The sequence below is a fragment of the Pelophylax lessonae genome (assembly GCF_965119305.1).
Source record: "Pelophylax lessonae genome assembly, chromosome: 12".
NCBI lineage: Eukaryota > Metazoa > Chordata > Amphibia > Anura > Ranidae > Pelophylax > Pelophylax lessonae.
In genome coordinates, this window is record NC_138779.1 from 138,223,197 (window position 1) to 138,245,155 (window position 21,959).

The window sequence follows — 21,959 nt, forward strand, 5'->3', positions numbered from 1 at the left end:
AGACTTATTTTTGCTGTGATTTTTTTTTGCAAAGAGATAGTAAGTTAGCCAAGTCAGGTTTTGTTTTTGGCTTATCACTATTTTTTCCTATGAAACAAGGCTACTACTGAGCTCCCTTTCCTTCAATACATTAGCAAGCATGCTCAGGTAATACAAGAAGTATGCATAATAATACAGAGGTCATTTGAAGAATCGATTGTTGGACCATTGGGTAATTCCTCTATATCTGAAAACAATCTACTGACTATGACAATTAAAATACTTTAACATTACCATAATTAAATTTACAGCACCTGTTACCTGGTATTAAATGTGTTTACGGAACTGTCTAAAAAGTTTAAAATCTAAAGAAAATAAATCTTTTTTTTCACAGATTGAGACCAGTGTTGGAAGTGGAGCCTTCCAACAATACTCAGAGGTACAGACAGTGGTCATCTCGGGATATGTGAACACTCCAGTGTCATCAGATACAGGTCTCATTTCCTACAGTACTAACTTGAACTACAATTTCTCCTGCTACTACCCCCTGCAGTACTTACTAAGCAACATTGAACTGCTAACGTAAGTATATAAATTATAGAGTTAAGTAAAATAAAAAAGTATATATATATATATATATATATATATAGTGGCAACAGTGCTTTGCTCTGCGTTGAAGGGCTCCAGTATGTCACTTCTGTGTGGATAAAGTTGGGTTTTCAGCTTTCTCCTGGTTTTGTAATTGGGTTCTGGACTCCAAAGGCTTCAAAGAGTCCTGGGTGAGATGACACCATTTTTAACACCTGTGTCCAGGTATTACCAGAAACCAGCAGACTGTGCATGAGCAGGTGTGTACACTTTTTATATTTAAAGGCCTAACAACAGTTCAGGACTCTATGTAGGAAACAGGGTTCTTCACCCAGGAAACAGGAGGACACCTGCTAGGACAGGGAGTGGGTCCTGTGATGAAGGGAGCTGTGAGTTATATTAAGAGGATCCTTGAAAGAGATGCATAGATTGCACGTGAACACAGTAGGTACGTTGAACTACTCTGAGGGACCAAGCCAAAAAGGTCTGGGTTTGAGGCCTGAGCTGCAGAAGAAGCTGAAGGAAGCACCTCTGTGTTTTACAGAATTGGAGGAGGAATGCTTTACACCCTTAAAGGGGTAAACTTTCCGTTGTGTTTAAAAATTTGTGATGGAAACCCCTGCAAGGGCAACCGTTTATTTTGTGGAATGTTTACTAGTTGTGTTAAATAAAAGTCACCAAGCCCTGAAAAACAGTTCTTGGCTGGCTTGATCTACGGTATTTAAAATACTACCACCATTAGAGTTTTTGAGTACTGCAAAGAACGCCTTAATGTAACGTCTTGAGCCAAGCAGGGAATCGACTTTTATATTAACCTGCCTGATGCTCATAAAACACAGGTTTCTAATAAGTAGAAAGGGAGGATAAATGGCGCTACCTGATACCAGGAAAGTAATGGGCCAGTGGGAGAAATTGAGTGAGTCTAACATATGTCAATCTTCCAAAGAATTATGTAGAAAAAGTTCTAGTGCAACAAGAAATAATGGCAGTGTAATAACTAAACAAGCAGATAAATAAATAAACTAAGTACCCAACATCTTGTTTTTTACTGCTTGTTTGTGAGTATATGTTTACTATTTAAAATAAACCATGTATATTTACGTAATTACGCTATGTAGTTACTTTTATTCCAACATATCTGTGGTCACTGAGACGGACTTTTCAAGTATACTGGCATTTGTGGTCTGCACATTTAAAGTTTCCAATACTGGGCATATATATAGGAGCCATCCTAATTGTGATTGATGTTCGTTACGCCTGTGTGAGTTCGTCTCTTTGGTGAGTGCGGTCCTGGGAGAGAGGGGGAGCACGTGCGCCTTCACAGTCACGAATCACCGTTGAAGACTAATTAACCATTTGGCTTTCTGACTATACCAATTTTCTATAGACTTACTTTTTTGGATTTTTTTGCACAGATGTCACTTTTTTTGCACTTGTCACTTAATTGATGTTGTTTTCCCTGTTTTGGGTACTTAGTTTGTTTATCCGCTTGTTTAGTTATTACACTGCCATTATCACTGTATTTTTGTATACATATTTTTTGTCGCACTAGCACTTTTTCTACATAATTCTTTGGAAGATTGACACTTCTTAGACTCGCTTAATTTCTGGCACTGGCCCATTACTTTCCTGGTATCAAATAGCGCCTTTATCCTCTCTTTCTACTAACAATAAATATCCCTCTTTTGGGATAATATATGAGGTAGGCTGCAGCCTGTTACATACATCATAGTGTGGAATTTTATACAATTTTTTACAGGTTTCTAATAAACTTAATACTAAAACACCTCAGGATTTTTAAGCACATTTTTAAGTGATTTTTTAAGTGAATATGGAGATTCCTTGCATATTCTAAGACTTCTTTACCTCCAACAAGGCCAGGAATAGTAGAGGTATTTCCCCTTTTTATATACTCCTCTCCTCCCTTCCCCATAAAACCAATACTACCAATATGATTAAATGGGAAAAAGACCTATCTTAAACCTCCCCGTGGGAAGCATGGCAGAAAGCCATAATGATTATTAGCTCAGTTTCATCATGCATTGAGCATTGGGAAAATTCTTAGAAAATATTATGGTATTTGACCCCATACAGACTATCCAAGATATTCCCATCCTCATCTTCCACATGTTAGAGGGGTAATACTCACACTGGCAATCTAATACTTGCATTATGTGAGTGTAAAACTTTATATAACTTCTGGAAGACAATCTCCTCCTTTATTGCATCCCTTACAGGGAATTTAACTGCACTCACACCATCAATGGCCTTATTAGGATTAAACTTCGACCTATACCCGCTAAATTACAGGACTATTGTAGCCAATATCTTAATAGCCGTGAGAGTCAACATAGCTAAATTATGGAAATCCACTTAAGTTCCTAATCTATCTGATGTTATTAAACTCTCAGGCTCATTACGGGCTAGTGTTAGCCCACAAAAATTGTTCCGTAGCTAAATTTATAAAAGTCTGGCAAGCTTGGATGTCACATCCCAGAGCTTGGAACTATCTGAAAGATCAAAAAATCTATTAAATCTGTTATTGCTTTGCAAATTCCTCCAAGGTTTTAGGATTCACAAGGTAACTTCCATCCATTCTTTCGTCTCCTCTCCTCTATTTTATTAAGCAACATTCCGTTGTTTACAGCATGTTCTCTTTGGGGTATTATATCAGGGATTATATTAATGGTTAATTATCTCAACAGCTCTCAGGTTGATTAAAGTTAAATAAAGTTGATACTTGTAATGTACCTATTGTATATTAGGAAGCCCAATATATACTATTTTTTTACACGATTGGATCAATCTGTAACTTTATTATACTGCACTTACCCTATCTAGATTATAGTGAAAAGAATATATTATTAAAGAAATAAGATAAGAAGAATGTGTATATATTAACAAAAAAATAGCAATTATAAATCCCATAAATATTAAACAATTATAAATACCATGCAGTAATCAGCAAAGTGCATACAAAGAACACTAAATTGCATAAATAGTCCATTAGTGCATGTGTGCTTAAGCTACACAAATGATGATACTTTAAATGAAAGTGCTCTTGTGCATAGGAACCTCCTCCACAGCAATCCACCATTTGTGTCCCCACCAGGGTTTGCACTCACCCTCCAGATTTGACCCCCTAAATGTACATTTTAGGGCCAGAGCAAGCGTTCCTTTGTTTACATTCAGCTTGTCAAGATGCACTGTACCTGAAGGCAAGCAAAAAGAAGAAGGAATGCATCTGCTCCACACACCTGTTTGATTTAATGCCTTTATTGCCAGGAGCCATATACTGTATAATTATTTCTGTTTTGCAAAGTACCCCTGTAATCTCAAGAGATCAAAAACTGGTAGAAGCAGGCACACTCTGCATGAGTTTAGGCATCATATAAGAACAAGGATAATATCATCAATATAAACCCATGCAGGGGCTGTCTACTTATAACTGTTTAAAAAAAAAAAAAAAAAAAAGTTGTATCAGCAAAATGGCATTTTTTCTCTCAATATGTTAAATTGTAACATGTTTTAAAAGTATAGTTATCCTTTTAAATACAGCCCTGGTAGCATAAATTGTCAAGACATGTGGTTGCACAACATCTGTGCTGGGACTGCAAATAAGGTTCCACAATATTCTTTGGGGTTTCAGGGATTAGGAAAGATTTCCCCAATGGAACTCTGTCAAGTGATACAGTTTTAGACCCCGGAAATATAGAAAATTTACAGGAACCTGAACAATTAAATTAAAAGCAGACACAATCTGTTATTGTTATATAAAATATGCTAACATTAATATGTTGTAATTTAAAATATAAGTTCATTTAATTAACTAATTATATCAACATGAATTTATTTTCAGATCTTCAGCAAATGTTGCTGTCAACACAAATAATGGTAGCTTCATTAGCACCTTAAGTATGGAACTATATGCTGTAAGTATTCTTTTTAGAAACAGTGCTATTTAAACCCTTCACTATATATAATGTTTATATTCATACCTGTAATAATGGAATTGGCATTTATTGTTTTGTAAAATAGTGTGCAATTGCGGGCTAATTATTTATTCTACTTGGATTTGGTCTAATAGTGAAGGCTGATAATGGTGTGAGGAGTTCCTCGTCTGTGGGCCTCTTTGGTGCCTCCCGTTACAGTCTGCACTGAAGAGAAAGAGCGGACTTGTCAAACTCCCATTCTGGAAATGCTAATAGAAGCAAGAATAAACAGAAAGGGCATTGTTTACCACTGCCACGTCCCATGGCACAAAAGAGTGGAATTCTCCTAATCCTATCTCTTTAGCAGACTAATATAGTGGCTGACTTACTTAAGCAAATAGACTGTTTACTTTGCAAGGGAAGTTGCACTTTGCAGGGGAATTGGCCCCAGAGCTTAGTAAATGTGGTGAAGTTTACTTTCTAAAAAATACCCAACCATATGCAAGGAAAAAAAAAAAAAAAGATTTTTGTTTGCACATGATTGGATGATGGAAGTTAACAAAACTTCACCTCATTCACCAAGCTCCGAAAATGACAATGTCCCTTGCAACATGAACAACCTATTTTAGTTTAGTAAATCAACCCCATAGTTGCTTCCAATAAAAGCAACTACTCAGAGGCAGCTATTTCTGGACTACTTCTTTTAAATGCTGGTTGCCTGGCTGTTATTGACTTTTATGTTTTCTCAGTCTCCCATCTGGAACAAACATGTAACTAAGACAAAAAAAAACAAAGAAACAGAAAACTCAGAATTCTTTATCTATACGCTTGTTTCAGTTGAGTAGTTCAGAAATTGGTGAAGTTATCATCAGTATGATAGCCAGGCAGCTAGTATTTCATAAGGAAAATTAGCAATGGCAGCCTACAGATTTCTCTTTATAAAGGTTTCCATTAAGTGCAACACCTTGCTTGTAAAAATAAAAGCAATTCAGTGCTGTATACAAATCTATATTTTCATGTTGCCTAAAGGAATATTTTTTTTTTACAGGATGCAAATTTTACCGTGCCACTGCAAGTTAATGGAACGGCACTTCCACTGAAACAGAATGTATATGTTCAAGTGAAAGCCACAAATTTAACAGCAAAGTAAGGTTTTGTTTTGCTTCTTACCCTAAATGGGCTTAGAGAATAATGCCCCCACTGTATAAAAAATAAAATAAAAATGAAACCCCCTGAATTAGGAGATGCTGTATACTTACTCGGTGGGCCATGCCTTTAAATCCAATTGTGTAGCAGATCCTCCGCCAGTGCAGGTATCCGAGACTTCAATTTGTGTCAAATACCTGCTCCTCCTGCTATACACTTTCCACTATCTACGTCAATACAGGACATATGCTCCATCCAGAGGAACCACAGAGGAGCAGCTATTCAACACACTCAGAAGTATTTCATACCTGCAGTGGCCATGGATCTGCTATGTGATGGATTTTTAGGACAAAGTCTTCCAGAACAGTATGTACGAAGTATTTGCTTTTGGGTGTGTGTTTGTGGTTATTTTGATTTGAACCCCATAGTGACACAGTCACTTTCAGCTACCTACATATTTCAGGATTGTAAGAGGTTACTGAAGCACACCTATGCAAACTTCGGCCTCCTGGTATACAAACTGCAGATTTGGAGCTCCCAAATATACCTAATGCATAATTATAATATAAAATAATTAGAAAATACTAGCACCAAATTCAAATATGTATTTATATCTTCCACACTAAACTTATAACGGAAAATCAAGCTCTAATTATGTTTTTTCCCCTTTTTCATCTAGCTTCAACGTTCTCCTGGATGAGTGTTTCGCAACTCCATCACCACTGTCAACAACTAGTGACAAATTTAGCCTATTGACTGGGTATGTTGTGCTTCAGTGGCTTCAGCCAAAATACCTGCTGTAGAGGTGTATGTTCACAATGAGCAGGCTCCTTTCTTATAGCTTCAACTGTATAGAAGTAATGGCTAATTTAGTAAAGTGATGTTCATGGGTTCTCTTGTCTGTTTGCTGAACTGTTACCTTCATGAAGGGGTTCTTTCAAGTCCCTAAAACATTGCACATGTTGATTATGACTAAATATAATCACTGTTTGATTAATCTTAGGGGGTTGGTAACTGGAACATAGTCACTAGAGCGCTAACTACTTTATAACAGGTATAGGATGTGATTTGTAACTTTACCTTTTAGGTGACGTAAACACAATGCACAGGTTAGGTATAAAAATATATCAATAAGGTAAGAGGGTTTGAAGACTCATTTAAATGCTCCATGCAGGGCCGTCTTTTCCATTGGGCATACCCGGCGGTTGCCCGGGGGCCCCACTCGCCAAGGGGCCCCACATCAATCGATGGATTGGTGGCATGTGATGTCCCACTCCCTGGTGGTCTAGGGCCCCCCCTTTCCGTTGTCCGCCGGGCGTCCGGGCCCCCCCCCCCTTGTTGCCTCCGGTCCGGAGTCCGGCGGCGGCCGTGGGTGGCTCCAGTCTGCCCTGCACACACTGGTTGCTAAGGCCAGCCCGCTTGGCATCTAGCAACCAGTGATGTGACAGCAGAGCAGACCCAGGATGCACAGCGCCGCCGCCGCACGCAGCGGAGGACTTGGAGGAGGATCCTCCTCCTCGTCGGCTCTCCTCCAGTCCTCACTCTCCTCTCCTCCGCCTCCGTCCATCGAGTCGACCCTACAAGAAGACTGGCTCCGCCTCCGCCTCCGCCTCCTCCCACCTCCTCCCATGCCATGTGCAGCCGCGTAAGGGTAAGTTTGCCAGTTTTTTTAACTCAGTCATTCTCAATGGCATGATGTGAAGTCATAATGATGATGGCATTGTATAGGAGCCTACCAAATGTGTACAAGTAGCCAAATTGAAGAATTAGATAGTTAGAATAGAAAAAAAAAAGTGCTTTACTTTTGTTGCTGGTCATCTAAAACTCTGCATAGAGACCAACGCTGGTGTTGCATTGGGTTCATTGTCCTGGTTATGTCACAGTAAATAAGGTCAATAACTGTTTTGTTGCTGATGTCAGTGGAAGTGCAGCTGGAGTGTAGGAGGTAGTAAATAGTAAGATGTTGGAAGAAACAGTCAAAATGAGAACAAGTTTGAAAACCTAAAGAGACAGTCTTCACATAGTTAGGGATGAATTATTCTCTTCATTAAAGGTTTGGTAAGGCTGTATGATGATGGGGATCTAATCGATGTGACAGTCAGTGAGTGACAGTGACACAAGAGATAGTCAGACAACTACTACTACCTGTCCTGGCTGGAGGAGGATATACTACCTACTATATATTGGTCCCTGGCCTATATGTATATAGTAAGGTATATATTATCCTCCAGGTAAGTAGTTGTACTCTCTTGTAGTATATAGTGTTCGCTGTAATGTGTATATAGTCTATACAGTCTATATACATATTACAGGGAACACTATACTACAAGAGAGTACAACTACTACCTGGAGGATAATATATACCTTACTATATACATATTACAGGGACCAATATATACTACAAGACAAGAGACAACTACCTGGAGTATATTATATACCTTACTAACTATATACATATTACATGGAACACTATATACTACAAGAGACTCTTGTAGTATATAGTGTTCCCTGTAATATGTATATAGTAAGGTATATACTCCAGGTAGTTGTGCTCTCTTGCCATGATGAATGCATGTCCTCGCTCACCTCCTCCGGACTCCTCTCCACCCCGCCTTCTCCCTCCAGGCGCCCCTCCCATTGGCCGCCGGGCTATCGCTGCTCCGCAGGGGGCCCCAGTGCACTGCATTGCCCAGGGGCCTATAAGGCTCTTAAGATGGCACTGGCTCCATGACCTAACCATTAGCTCAGTCCAGACATTTTGAGAATGTGCTCTACCTTTCATAGAAATTTGGGAGCTTTAGAGGGAGGAAAAGGCTAGCAATAGCCTGAGCTGTAATTTGTTCACTACATAGAATGTGTCTTGTCTTCCCATTCTTCCCAGCCTTTAATGCATGTTCTTTGTTCTCCTTTGAGGGGGAGAAGGATAAGAACACCTGTCAGTTTTCTTTTGCAGTCTGTGCCCCCCTTAGGACGATTCACTCTCCCTATTTGTCCTGTTTACCATTATTGTTGAAAGTAAAAGTAGAAAAAAAATCCCAAATTTTGGGTTGTCTCCAGAAAAGTAATGGCGGGAAAATCTTCCAATGGGGACACTAGTTCTAGTAAACTTGGGGTCCCTGAATGAATTCTCTTAATTTACAGTAATTTCTTTTCACTTCCTGTTGGGCCTTGGGGCAGGAAGTGAAGGGAAGTCTCTGCTATGGGACACAACGGGCATATAAAAATCTGCCAGGGAATATAACCCTCCCTTACTCTATCCAAAATGAAAAAAAAGTTTTGCCTATAGTTCTTCTTTAAGGCTTCAGAACTGGGTGCTAAGTTTACTGTATGGCTGCAATGCTTTGCTAATCACTATTAGATTGTTCTTTTCACTACTATGATGGATGTAATTTAAAGCTGTAATTTAAAGCAACAGGACAGCTCTTATACAAATAATTTCTTCCATCATAACTATTTCATTAGGGCTTTGTACCCCCACTGCCAGTTGATTGAGGTGTTTGCTGTGGCACTTACTAAATGTGGGAATCAAATGGTACACTAATATACTGTGTATAGTAGTGCAGTTATCTGGTCATCTTTAATTTTTCACTTAAGTAGTAAAGCTAGCAGTAGTTATTCTGGACATCTTCTGTATTCTTGAATACATTTCACAGCTTGCCCAAGCCTCTTTTGCAGTTCTAATGAGTGTCAGCCATGTAAATCAAAGGATTAACACCTATGCAGACTTTCTGACACCAGGGAACGGGGTTGTGTAATTATACCAGATCTGCACTTCCATAATGTTTCTGGTCAATCAGTATCTACCTCAATATATCCTATCATGCCTGAATAAAGATGACTGAGCTACCCACATGGCTATAAATGCTTTGGTATGTGGTGAGTCTTAATGAGCTAATTAGAACTGAAGATGCTCCATGGGTAAGCTTCAAAATGTCTTCACTACTACATTATAAGACCAGTTAAATCTGACTAACTACTACTAGCTATATACTTATATAAAATATCAAAATAACAAACTTAAGTAGTAAAGGTATTTTAAGGCCTTTTGCACACTGCTGCTGATGTTTGTTGCCTTCTGGACTTTTGTTCCTGAATGCACATGGCCATCAATGCTGGTATCACTCAGTACAGCATTCAGCCCACCCAGCCTCTGCCTGCCATAGTCTTCGACGAGCTGCCTGCAGTGGTGAGAGATGCTGCACCTGTCCCTCCCAGGTGCACTAAAACCCCAGTAGGGGCGTATTGCAGCTGGATAGCTTTATGTGCAAGATACCTAAAGCCAAGAAAAAGTAAAACACGTGAAATAACACATGTATGTACAGTATGTACTGTATCTATCACATTTCTTCACCCAGCTAATTAAGTTATGCTTTATGAGCAAAGTTTGCAGTATACTCACTTGTCTTTTGACATCTGGTTTATACTGGATTCCATTTCCTATTGCCATATAAGTGATATACATAATTCTCATTTTGTACCCATGTACACTCTGGGGTTGATTTACTAAAACTGGAGAGTCCATGATCTGGTGCAGCTGTGCATGGTAGCTATTCAGGGTCTAACTTCGGCTTGTTCAATTAGGCATTGACAAAAATAAAACTGGAAACTGATTGGTTTCTATGCAGAGATGCAGGGATGCACCAGATTTTGCAATCTCCAGTTTTTCTAAATCAACCCCTATGCGTTCATGCACACATAGGCTTTTCTGAACACAGAAGAATCACATTCAAGCGAAGAGAGATGCTAGATGGGGCAAAAATTCTAGATGGGGCAAAAATGCACGTAGATGTGTCTAAACTCGCGTTAACGCTAGGCACGTCTAGAGCTTAAGCATTAATTAATTTCAATGTATAGAATAATGACTTATTCTAGCCAGTGAAAAAATGAACACCCAAGTATTTGACGCTGCAAAACAGGGGTAAATGGAGCTAAAAGTGGTACACACATTTACCAGCGCCCAGAGTTTTTCTGCTGCCTGCAGAAAGGCTTCTAGAGAGCTTTCAGCGTGCATAAACCCTAATAACTTACAATGGCATATTTAATAAGCAAAGAACAAAGCTAAACTGTAAAGTAGATAAGAAACCAATAGGGTTTTATTCAGATAGTCAGCTGGTCTAAAGATGGATTCTAATTGATTACTACACTTTGCCTTAGTACATTTTTGCATGATAAGCTTTTAAACTTTTTTATTTGCCATATTCTGTTTAGGTGTTCTTCAGCCAACAAGACCACTGTTATTATAAATGGTGCTGGAAAATCAGCCGGATTCAGTTTTCAGACATTCCGGTTTTTGCAGCACAGTGGCCTGCCAACATCAACCATCTATATTCACTGCATAACAAGGCTGTGCCAACCTCAGACATGTCAAGCCTATTTGCAGGTATGGTTATTAATTTACAACAGACAGAATACAATCCCAACTACTCCCAAAACTGGAAACTTAGCATAATGAATAAAATAATGTTTGAACTCATTTTCTGATAGATATGATAGGAACAAATATGGCTATTTAATAGAGAAAACCACCTAAAATGAATTTCTCCATTCTTGGTGGATGGAGCTCTGTTCTATAACAGCTGGGTCTTCCCAGCAGTCTGTTTATATTTCCATTTAACTCCAGCATGGCTTTAATAGGCTAAGAACAAGTTTTTAGCTGAGCTGCAAGTGTTCCCAGTCTCCAAACATTTAAACTAGGATATTGAGAAATGCTATACTCTCTATACATGACACTAAAACCCTACCAAAGACCCATAAGCAAGCATTTTGGTATAAAAATGTTCATAGTTAAGATGTGCACAGTTTAAAGAAATTGACTAATACATAAGGATTATCCAACATATATTTATAAAAAAAAACTAAGCACTATCATTTATAATGAAAGAAAAAGTGTTAGATAACATCCTTTCTATGTTTTTTATCCTACTAATGCACCAATAGTCAGCTTACACAAATAGATTCTTTTTACCTGTGTGCATTATCGGGTAATGTCACAAGGAAAAATAAGGCCAACCAATTTCAAATGTAATCTTTGAGCTTTACCTTTCCCTTACAATATATACTTGAACTTTGCACTCTTTGTTTTTTAAAACCCATGACTCTATTCTGGGTAAAAAGCTAGGACTATGCTAATTATGTGAAAATATATATTTTTATTTCTAATTGCTGTAAACGCTGTACAATATGTTAACACTATATAATTAAATATCTATATTATATCAATCTAAAAATACAGGCTTGCAATGGTGTAAGCAATACAACCAACCCTGGAGCAAGAAGGAGAAGAGCTGCAGAAACTGGAAGCACAGAACAGGTCACTGTGTCATCCGGACCTATTGCCATAAGCGATGCAGGTAGGATGAGCCAAATATCTATTTATCAATGTTAAGAAATGTTCTGTATGTATAGAATTTAATTCAGTTCTGGACTATTTACTGCTGCAATCTCAAATGGTAATTAAACCTATTTGATAACTTTTATATTGTAAAAAAATAGCTGTTAAATCTTTCATTTTTAGAATATATGAATTGCATATTTAGTGCATTGGCTTCTCATCAAGCTTCTACCGCACCTAACACATTATAGGGGAATATGCATTATTGAGATAGAAAGCAAGAAATCCTCCTTCATGGGGAAAAGACAGTAATAATATATTAGAGTTAATATAACTTCCCCCGCTCTGTCTGTAAAAAAAAAAAAAAAAAAATGTAGAATGTTGTGCTGGGAACTCCAGGAAGACTTTTAATCTAAAAACACAATTTAATTTAGCCATGTATTCACAAAAAATAAAAAAAAATTATTTTTGCTTCAAACTTACATAGGTACATAAGTCTGTCTTGATATTAGCCTCTTGTAAACACTACTGCAAATTGGATAGTAGGGGGCTATTGATAGCTCTGTTGTTGCTGTAAATCAGCTTAAAAATTGAAAATGTGCTGGTCCTCTTTCACTGTCCAGTCACAGACTTAGGGAAGGAAGGTGTCTCACTCAGGTATAGTGACCAACTACACTGAGGGCAAGTGGGGTCACTGACTTGGCTAGGCTGTCTGGTAGGGATAATTGGATAACAAACCATTTGGATAGTGATACATCCCTTATATACTGTATGCATTTCAACTTTGTATTTCGCTGTTTGCCTGAAGTTTGGGAATTATATTGTTCTCATAATTAGTATTGTATTGCTTACAAAATTTTCTTTGATTTTTGTTTTCTTTTAGCATTAACAGACCTAATCTCGAGTCAGTCAGGTATTGAATACCTTTAATTGTTTTTTGCTATTTTCATTGCTATTTTAATTGTTTTTTGCTATTTTCATTGAGGTTAACTGTATACCAACCCATATTGTAAACATATATGTTTGGTCTTATTCAACAAATGGTTCACATTTTAAAGAATTGCTCTTTGCAGGGTGAATTCTAACTTGTTTTCAATATGTCAATACACTTAAAAATTAGAACTTAAGAATACAAACTGCACGTTCAATAAATCAGGAGATCACTAAATAAAGAATGTCTAAAAATTATAAAATTAACAAATAACTTCCACTTTATGGCAATAATTTAGGACAGTTACTTTAGATTATTGAAACATTTTAGAACTACTATTGAACCCTAAAAACCACGACAAAAAAGAAAGGAGAGAGGGCTTCCGTTACTTAACAATATAGAGCATTGTGACGCTCTCAACATCCACTGTACTCCCTTATACCTACAGTTCTTTTGCTGCACCTAATGCTACAGTTTTCCTGTAGTGGCTAGAAAAGGAAAAAAGTATTGCAGATTGTAAATTTGATACTTGGTGGCGCCCATGGATCTCTCAAACCTTCATGCCCCAGACCATGCCAATGGGTGCTATTATGGTAAATAAAGCTTCATCAATACATTTAAGATACCTATACAATTCAAAAAATTTTTACTTGGTCTGAACAATGCAGACACAAATAACGGAAACATTTTGACTATTCCTGCCTTGGCCGAAATGATCAAGCAACTTGAACAAGAAAGTTAGTATTGTCTGACCAAAAAATGGCATAAAGGAGGCAGCAATAGCTGGAAATCTTGTAGCTGAGGAAACCTAAAGTGTATTTAAAACTGGGAACAAAAGTATAATATTTTACCTGGGTAGTAACTATATCAGTTTTTCTTTTCTTAAGGATGTTTGTTTCCTTTGTCTTCATTGGGTGATTCTGCTGTTAACACACTTCTTGTTCTAGGGCAGTGATGGCAAACCTTAGCACCCCAGATGTTTTGGAACTACATTTCCTATGATGCTCAACTATACTGCAGAGTGCATGAGCATCAAGGGAAACGTAGTTCCAAAATATCTGGGGTGCCAAGGTTTGCCATCACTGTTCTAGGGTGACATTGTCACCCTAGCCTATTTGCTCCTGATTTGGGCTACAAAACACAGAGGGAGGAGTTGTCAGAGTTGTATAAAGTACTCGAAACCCATACTTGAGTAAAAGTACAAGTGCTCGATCGAAAAGTGACTTGAGTAGAAGTGAAAGTGCTCAATCAAAAAGTGACTTGAGTAGAAGTACTAAAGTATTCAACATTTTTTGTACTTAAGTATTGCAAGTATTTTTTTTTTTAAATTTGCTACTCAAGTACTGAAAGTAAAAAGTACCAGTAGTTTTGAAAAAAAAATTGCTACTCAAGTACTGAAAGTAAAAGTACAAGTATTGTGTTATGTAGTTATTAAAGAAAGAAGTCAAAAGTTTGAACATCATATTGTTTTTTATTATTTCTAATGCAGCTTTTATTTATACATACAGTAGCATTTATTTTCGTATGCGCTGATAATACACATGTGTTGAGCTTCATGAAACCTGCCATCTACTGTTCTGGCAGTGGTAATTTTTATAATAGTAACGAGTAACTATGCAGCACAAAAAAAAAAAATATCAGAGTAGAAGTATTGAAATCATCGAAAAAATGTAGTGAAGTAAAAGTGGAAGTAGGAGAAAAAAATTCTACTGTAGGAAAGTACAGATACCGCCTTTCGGTACTTAAGTACAGTAGTGAAGTAGTTCTACTTAGTTACTATACATCTCTGGGAGTTGTGTTGTCCACAGAGGGGAACTTGACAAGGCTGATAATGCTAATTGAGAATTTACTGTAGAGCGCACAGGAAGTTAGGAGCTCACTGGATTTCAACAGACACATTCTGTACTTGCAACATTTTTAAAGCAGCAAAATATGCATGGATGTGCACAGGTTAGAGAGCGTGCTTAATTTATTTGCCCAGGCAACTAATTATAATTATTCCTTAATGTTACGAGTTTCAGAGGCAGGCTGCCTTGACAATAAAAAAACAAGCTTAGCATTAACTACGCAATTTTAGTAGTGGGATACAAAACCACAGCGGAAGCGCACCAACCAAGCGATGATTCCTGTCAAAATCCACTAATTATATATAAAAAAGTCAGCACAACATGTAATCCTCTGCAAAGAGCTTTTATAATATTATCAGATTGATGCATACATGAATGAAAAAAAGATAATTTAAATATTTCAACTTTTGAGCATGATTACTTAAAATACTGTATTATTTATTTCAGATCACATATTTTTTTTTTTTTGCATTTCTACAATACAATGCAATGACATATTTGTAGTTATTATTTGGGTTTTAGATAAAAAGATAAACCATTATGGTGTTCTGTATTTTTTCTTTTAGGTGGGTCAGACATACAGAAGCTTGAGGGAACTTTGATTGGACTCATTGTTGGACTAGTTATTGCTGTAATATTGATAGCTATATTGGTGATGGCTGGTTTCATGTTATATAAAATGTCAAAACACCGGGCATCTCAGACTGAGAAGATGGGAGTGGATAACTTCACCTTTAATGGAAAATAAGCACTTTAACAAAACATAGTAATATATGCCAAAAAATTTTCTCCTTAAATCACTTTAAATTGAAGGACGTGTTAAATTTATCTCTCAGGGTGATGCAAATTAATTTTTAAACTTGTAATCTGTATAATATAATTTAGTTATGATTGTTCATTACATAAAGCATATTAGTCTGATTTATTTTTCCATATTGCAATGATTACTTGCCTAATAAAATATATGATCAACTTTACTTGGTTTTCTTATTTAAACACTTATTAAGACTCTATTGAACCAATACATTTTTATTATTGTTCTGTTTTTCTAGGCAGATCCAAAGTTAATGTGAGTGTGATTGAGATACTTTAAAACTTTAAAAACGTTTTTTTGCTATGAGGAAAGATTAGGAAACGGAATGTATTCTCTCTTGAGAAGAGGAAATTAAGGGGGGATATGATCAACATGTATAAATACATAAGGGGTCCATATAGTGAACTTGGTGTTAAGTTATTGACTTTAAGGTTATCACAGATGATTTTCATCTCAAAATACGGAAAGATTTCTTCACAGTAAGAGCTGTGATAACATGGTATAGGCTCCTTCGAGAGCTGGTTCTGGCCAGCTCAGTGGATTGCTTTAAAAAAAAGGACTGGATTAATTCCTAAATGTAAATAATATAACTAGATAGTACACTTTTATAGGTAAAGTTGATCCAGGGTATTTTCGATTGCCTCTCGGGGGATCAGGAAGGAATTTTTTTCCCCTGCTGGGATTTTTTGCCTTCCTCTGGATCAACTGGGGGTATAGGATTGTATGACTTTTCTTTATTTTAGGATGTATATATATATATATATATATATATATATATATATATATATATATATATATATATATATATATACATATATATATATATACACACAGTATATATATATATATATATATATATATTTATATAATTTCAAGGTGGGACACCTCTGTTGTGCTGTGTAACAAATTCATTTAGAAAGGCTTACATCTGATGTGGCACTCCTTTTTGTTTCCACCAGACATTCATCAAAAAAATTGGAGATGCAATCCAAATTTGTATATATCTCATTTACTTCATATTTTCATGCTTTTACAGGTAAATATACATTTTTCAAGCAACTGCACAGTTTTGGACATGCATATGTCCTTCATCAAGCTGCATGTGTAGCACTAATCTAGTCGACAACCTTTTATCTTCCTTCTCACAGTGAGTCTAGCTTTAAACACAGGTGTATCCCATTATCCAAAATTTTCTTGAGTACATGAATTAACCCATTTCTATCTCATTACTTCCACCTATCTAGAGATAAATATTCTTATAGGTAACTATCATACTCGTTAGGGTATAAGTCATAATTAAAATCTTTACACCCATATGGGTTGAATAAGGTTTATGAAATATACCTATTTTTATACCTATTTTATACCTATTTTTGTAGAACAGAGAGATTCTTCTAACTGTTATAAAGCGATGCAAAGAAAATTCGACTTAATTGATTTGGATTCATTATCACCTCACGCCCACCCTTATTTATTTTTTCCCATTTAAGACAAAATTGTTCAGAAATTTCTCTGGGGTTTCCTTTGCCTTCCTCTAAATCAATGCAACAGTGATTCATAAAGCAGACCTCTGTAAACCTCACATATTGTTGCAAAACAAATACTATGTCAGTGCTTGGGTGTAAACAATATAAGTCAAGTACTTGGCTAAAAAACTCTTCTTATACACATGCAGTTCGGACGATGTCATGGAATTGTTCACATCCTTGCTGCTCTCTCCACATGGGGAAAATCTTCAATCAGTACTAAACATGCATCAGATAGCACAGAGACCTTGTGCAACACCATTGAGACCTCTTTATTAAATAAAATAAAAACTACTTACAAATGTGGAAAAATCACAGGCATGAAACCAATTAATATGTTCATATTTCCATCATCTTGGTGGTTAATTGAAGTCTCTCCAACAACCTTTAGTTGATAGAAGTTATCTGATACATTTTCGAGAGGCATGCCCTCTTCCACTGAGAACACAGTGTAACGCTACGGTGTTTGTTTAGTGAACTGGATTTACAGCTGCAGAATTTCCACTCAGTAGTCGTGTAGAGATGTGTTGAATTACCATATCCAACTCTCCAGACTCATCATTGTGGCCCAGCCTGCCTCAGCATGCAAATATACAGACACTCAGATAAGATGTTCCTGGAGTGATAGGTTGTATACGATAGTATAGAGGTGATGTGCTGAAAGGACAGGCGTGAGTAGTGATAGCAATGATAGGCACTCAATAGTAATGTTCAGGAGTGTTTAACAGATGGTAATAGATAGTATGCAGATAGGTTAGTGTAACGCTCCTGCGTTTTTGTAGTAGGCTGGATTTGCAGCTGCAGAATCTCCACTCAGTAGTCATGTAGAGATATGTTGAATAACCAGATCCAACTCTCCAGACTCATCACTGTGGGCCTGTCAGCTTCAGCATACAGATATACACACTCAATAAGATGTTCCTGGAGTGATAGGATGTATATGTTAGTATGAAGATGATGTGCTGAAGGGACAGGTGTGAACAGTGACAGAGATGGTAAGCACTTGATAGAAATGTTCAGGAGAGTATTAGATGGTATTAGGTAGAATGCAGATAGGTTAGTAATCGAGTATGGTAACAGGTGGTAAGGACAGCAGATGACAAATACAGGATAGACTAACCCAGTGCAAGGATAGATGGTAGTAGACTCAAGAGCTAGCAATCTATGTAACAGTGCAGATGATAGAATTAGTATGCATAGATAGTAACAGTCCTTAATGTGCAGAGGTAGGTAGTGTAAGTAAGGTTATGGAGGATTCCCCTGTGGGGTACTTATCACTAGTAAGGTTAGTAGTAGAAGGGTCCAGTAGTGAGGGAGTGATCCAGTAGCGAGATACAGGGATCAGTAGCGAGGTTCCGGTCTGTTTCCAAGTAAAAGAGAATAGCTGGAGGTTCCGGTAGCAAGACAAGTTTGTAAGCATGTGGGCACATAGGCAGGTTGAACGAACAATGTGAGAGAGAACGCCGGCGGTTGAAATAGCCGCTCTGCGGCGCTCGGCGATGACGTCATCCGTCTTAAAGGTGTATGCGTACCACCTAATTAGAAAGGTGGGACGCATATCAAAAGAAAATAGAAAATAAGGGTACCAGAGGTACCAGAATCTTACAGTACCCCCCCCTTAAGGCCGGCTCCGGAAGGCCTATAGCACTGGTTTCTCCGGGTATTTCGAGTGAAACCTTCGTATAAGCCTAGGTGCGTGAACATCAGTGGTATCCAACCAGGTGTCGTCTTGGGGTCCATAGTTCTTCCATCTTATGAGATACTGGAGTCTTCCTCTGTGGATACGAGAATCCAAAATCTCCTTAATCTCATATTCTTCTCCGCCTTCAACTTGTACTGGAGGTGGAGGCAAGATGGTAGGCCTTATTCCTTGATTAGGAACATGGGGTTTCAGTAGCGACACATGGAAGATGGGATGGATCTTGAGATCTGCTGGTAAGGTGAGCTGTACTGCAGCTTTTCCAATAAGTTTCTTAATTGGGAAGGGTCCCAGAAATAAAGGTCCAAGCTTTTTGCTAGGGATCTTTAATCTTAAATTTCTTGTCGATAGCCAAACGAGGTCCCCAATAGCATACTGAGGAGAAGGTCTTCTACGTAGGTCGTAGTACCTTTTTTGTTGGCTGTGGGCGTGTGAGATAGTGGTATTAAGTAAACCCAGAGAGTCCTTTATTTGGGTGAGATAGTCTGAGGCTACTGGGTTACTTGATGGTAGGATGTGTGGTGAAAGAAGTGTGGGATGAAACCCATAGTTCAAGTAGAACAGACTTTGCTTAGTAGTACTGTGGGTTGCGTTGTTATAAGCAAATTCCGCCAGAGGGAGAAGGTCCACCCAATCATCCTGTAGGTATGATGTGTAGCAACGCAGATATTGTTCTATACACTGGTTGACTCTTTCAGTCTGTCCGTTGGTCTGAGGGTGGTAGGGAGAAGTGAGCTTTAGCTCAATCCGTAATATTTGACAAAGAGCTTGCCAAAATTTGGAGATGAACTGTGAACCACGGTCGGATAAAAGAGTCTTTGGAATTCCGTGTAACTTGAACACATGTTTCATCAGTAGTTCCGCTGTTTGTTTAGATGAAGGTAGTCTACGGATAGCGATGAAATGTGCCATCTTTGTCAGGTGGTCCACTGACACTAGAATGGTATTAAATCCTTTAGAAGGTGGTAGTTCTACTATAAAGTCTAACGACACAACTTCCCATGGAACCTGGGGTATTGGTAGACTGCAGAGTAGACCAGATGGTTTTGTAGTGTCAATTTTGGACCTTGCACAGATGTCACATGAAGATACAAATTTTTGTACAGACGTCTTCATCTCAGGCCACCAAAACTGCCTAGTAAGCAAATGAAGGGTTTTCGTCATACCCATATGTCCTGCCATGGGCACATCATGTGATAACTCCAAGATCTTGGTACGCATAGTAGGGGGTATGTAGAGTTTGTCGTTGTAGTAGAGGAAGCCTTCTGCATCAGTACTTAGTTGTGGTGGAGGTGAATCCAATCTTATACTGTGCAAAATCTCTTCCTTCAGGGAACGAACAACCCCAATAATACGTTCATAGGGTATTATAGGAATGGAAGGGATTTCAGCGCAGTTATCTTCGGTTAATCGTGATAGCGCATCCGCTTTTTTATTTTTGTCTGCAGGCGTGTAGGTCACTAAGAAGTTGAATCTTAGGAAAAATAATGACCATCGTACCTGCCGGTGGGAGAGAGTTTTGTTAGTCTGGAGGTATTGAAGGTTTTTGTGATCTGTATATATTAGTATTGGTAACCGGGTACCCTCAAGTAGATGTCGCCAATTCTCCAGTGCCAGTTTTATGGCAAGCAACTCCTTTTCACCGACTGGGTAATTCACCTCTGGGCTGCTTAATGATTTTGAAAAGAAAGCAACTGGGTGGAGTGGTGAAGTATTTGTTGGTCGTTGGGAGAGAACTGCTCCTACTGCCATATTTGACGCATCTACCTCCAGAATATATTGGAGGGATGGGTCTGGATGGCGTAGTATGGGAGCAGAAGTAAAACTTGATTTTAACAAGCAGAAAGCTCGATTTGCTTCTTCTGACCATTTGAATGGTTTCTTTATACTTGTCAGTTGTGTGAGAGGTCTCACAATGGCAGAAAAGTTCTTGATGAACTTCCTATAGAAGTTTGAAAATCCAAGGAATCGCTGTAATGCCTTACGAGTTGTTGGTATAGGCCAGTCCAGAATACAGGATATCTTGCTCATATCCATCTTAATTCCGGTTTTGGATATGATGTATCCTAGGAATAATATTTCTTCTTTATGAAATAGGCATTTTTTTAATTTCACGTATAGATTGTGTGCGAGTAATCTGGATAACACAAGTCTTACATGTTTTATATGTTCAGAGAGAGATCGAGAATAGATAAGTATATCGTCCAGATATACTACAACACAGACATCAAGTAAGTCTCTAAAGATGTCGTTTATGAACCTTTGGAAGGCTGCGGGAGCATTACACAACCCGAATGGCATCACAAGATATTCGAATAATCCATATCTGGTTCTGAATGCTGTTTTCCACTCATCTCCGTCACGGATTCGGATTAGGTTGTATGCCCCTTTCAGGTCTAATTTAGAGAAGTAAGTAGCCCCACGCACTTGTTCAATGAGTTCAGGGATGAGCGGTAAAGGATAGCGATCCTTTATTGTAATCATATTTAATTGCCTATAATCGATAATAGGCCTAAGACTTGAATCCTTAGTGCGGACAAAAAAAAGTCCTGCAGCTGTGGAAGAAGTAGAGGGTCTGATGAACCCTTTTGTCAAATTCTCATCCAAGTATTCCTTGAGATGAGAAAGTTCATCCTGTGAAAGAGGATAAACATGACCGAAAGGCAATTTGCTGTTAGGGAGTAGATCGATAGTGCAATCATAATCCCTATGGGGAGGCAACATTTGAGCATTTTTTTCAAGGAATACTTCGGACAGATCCTGATAGCATAGTGATGCAATCTCATCTGACACCACAGACAGGATCTTTCCATAAGATGGGAGGTTACACGTAATCTCACAATAGTGAGAAGGGAAAGTTAAAGTCCGTCTTTTCCAATCTATGATTGGTTGATGTGTGTGTAACCAGGGGAGTCCCAAAATAATGGGAAAATGGGGTGAAGGTAGTATATCAAAGGAGGTGGTCTCCATATGAGACTAGTTAGCAGTGACAAGGAGTGCTTGTGTCTGATTGGTGATTGGACCAGAAGATAGCGGGATACCGTTAATGAAACTAACAGAAACAGGTTTAGGTTTTGAAATAATAGGTATTTTATTTAAGGTAACAAAACATGTATCAATATAGTTTCCACAAGATCCGGTGTCGATCATAGCCTTGGTGGTAATC

The 21,959-nt window shown here is 37.9% G+C and overlaps 1 protein-coding gene across 1 annotated transcript in view; it reads left to right on the forward strand.

Moving 5' to 3' along the window:
• The window catches only part of LOC309568919 (uncharacterized protein), a gene marked incomplete at both ends in the record, with an annotated part of 34,382 nt that extends 18,880 nt beyond the window's left edge, over positions 1-15,502 (forward strand). The window contains 8 exons of the mRNA XM_082274692.1: positions 374-561; positions 4,427-4,499; positions 5,548-5,645; positions 6,325-6,405; positions 10,854-11,025; positions 11,878-11,995; positions 12,860-12,889; positions 15,321-15,502. Of these exons, the coding sequence (XP_082130818.1) occupies positions 374-561; positions 4,427-4,499; positions 5,548-5,645; positions 6,325-6,405; positions 10,854-11,025; positions 11,878-11,995; positions 12,860-12,889; positions 15,321-15,502 (942 nt within the window). The remainder of the gene's footprint in view (positions 1-373; positions 562-4,426; positions 4,500-5,547; positions 5,646-6,324; positions 6,406-10,853; positions 11,026-11,877; positions 11,996-12,859; positions 12,890-15,320) is intronic.
• Between the last annotated feature and the right edge of the window lie 6,457 nt (positions 15,503-21,959).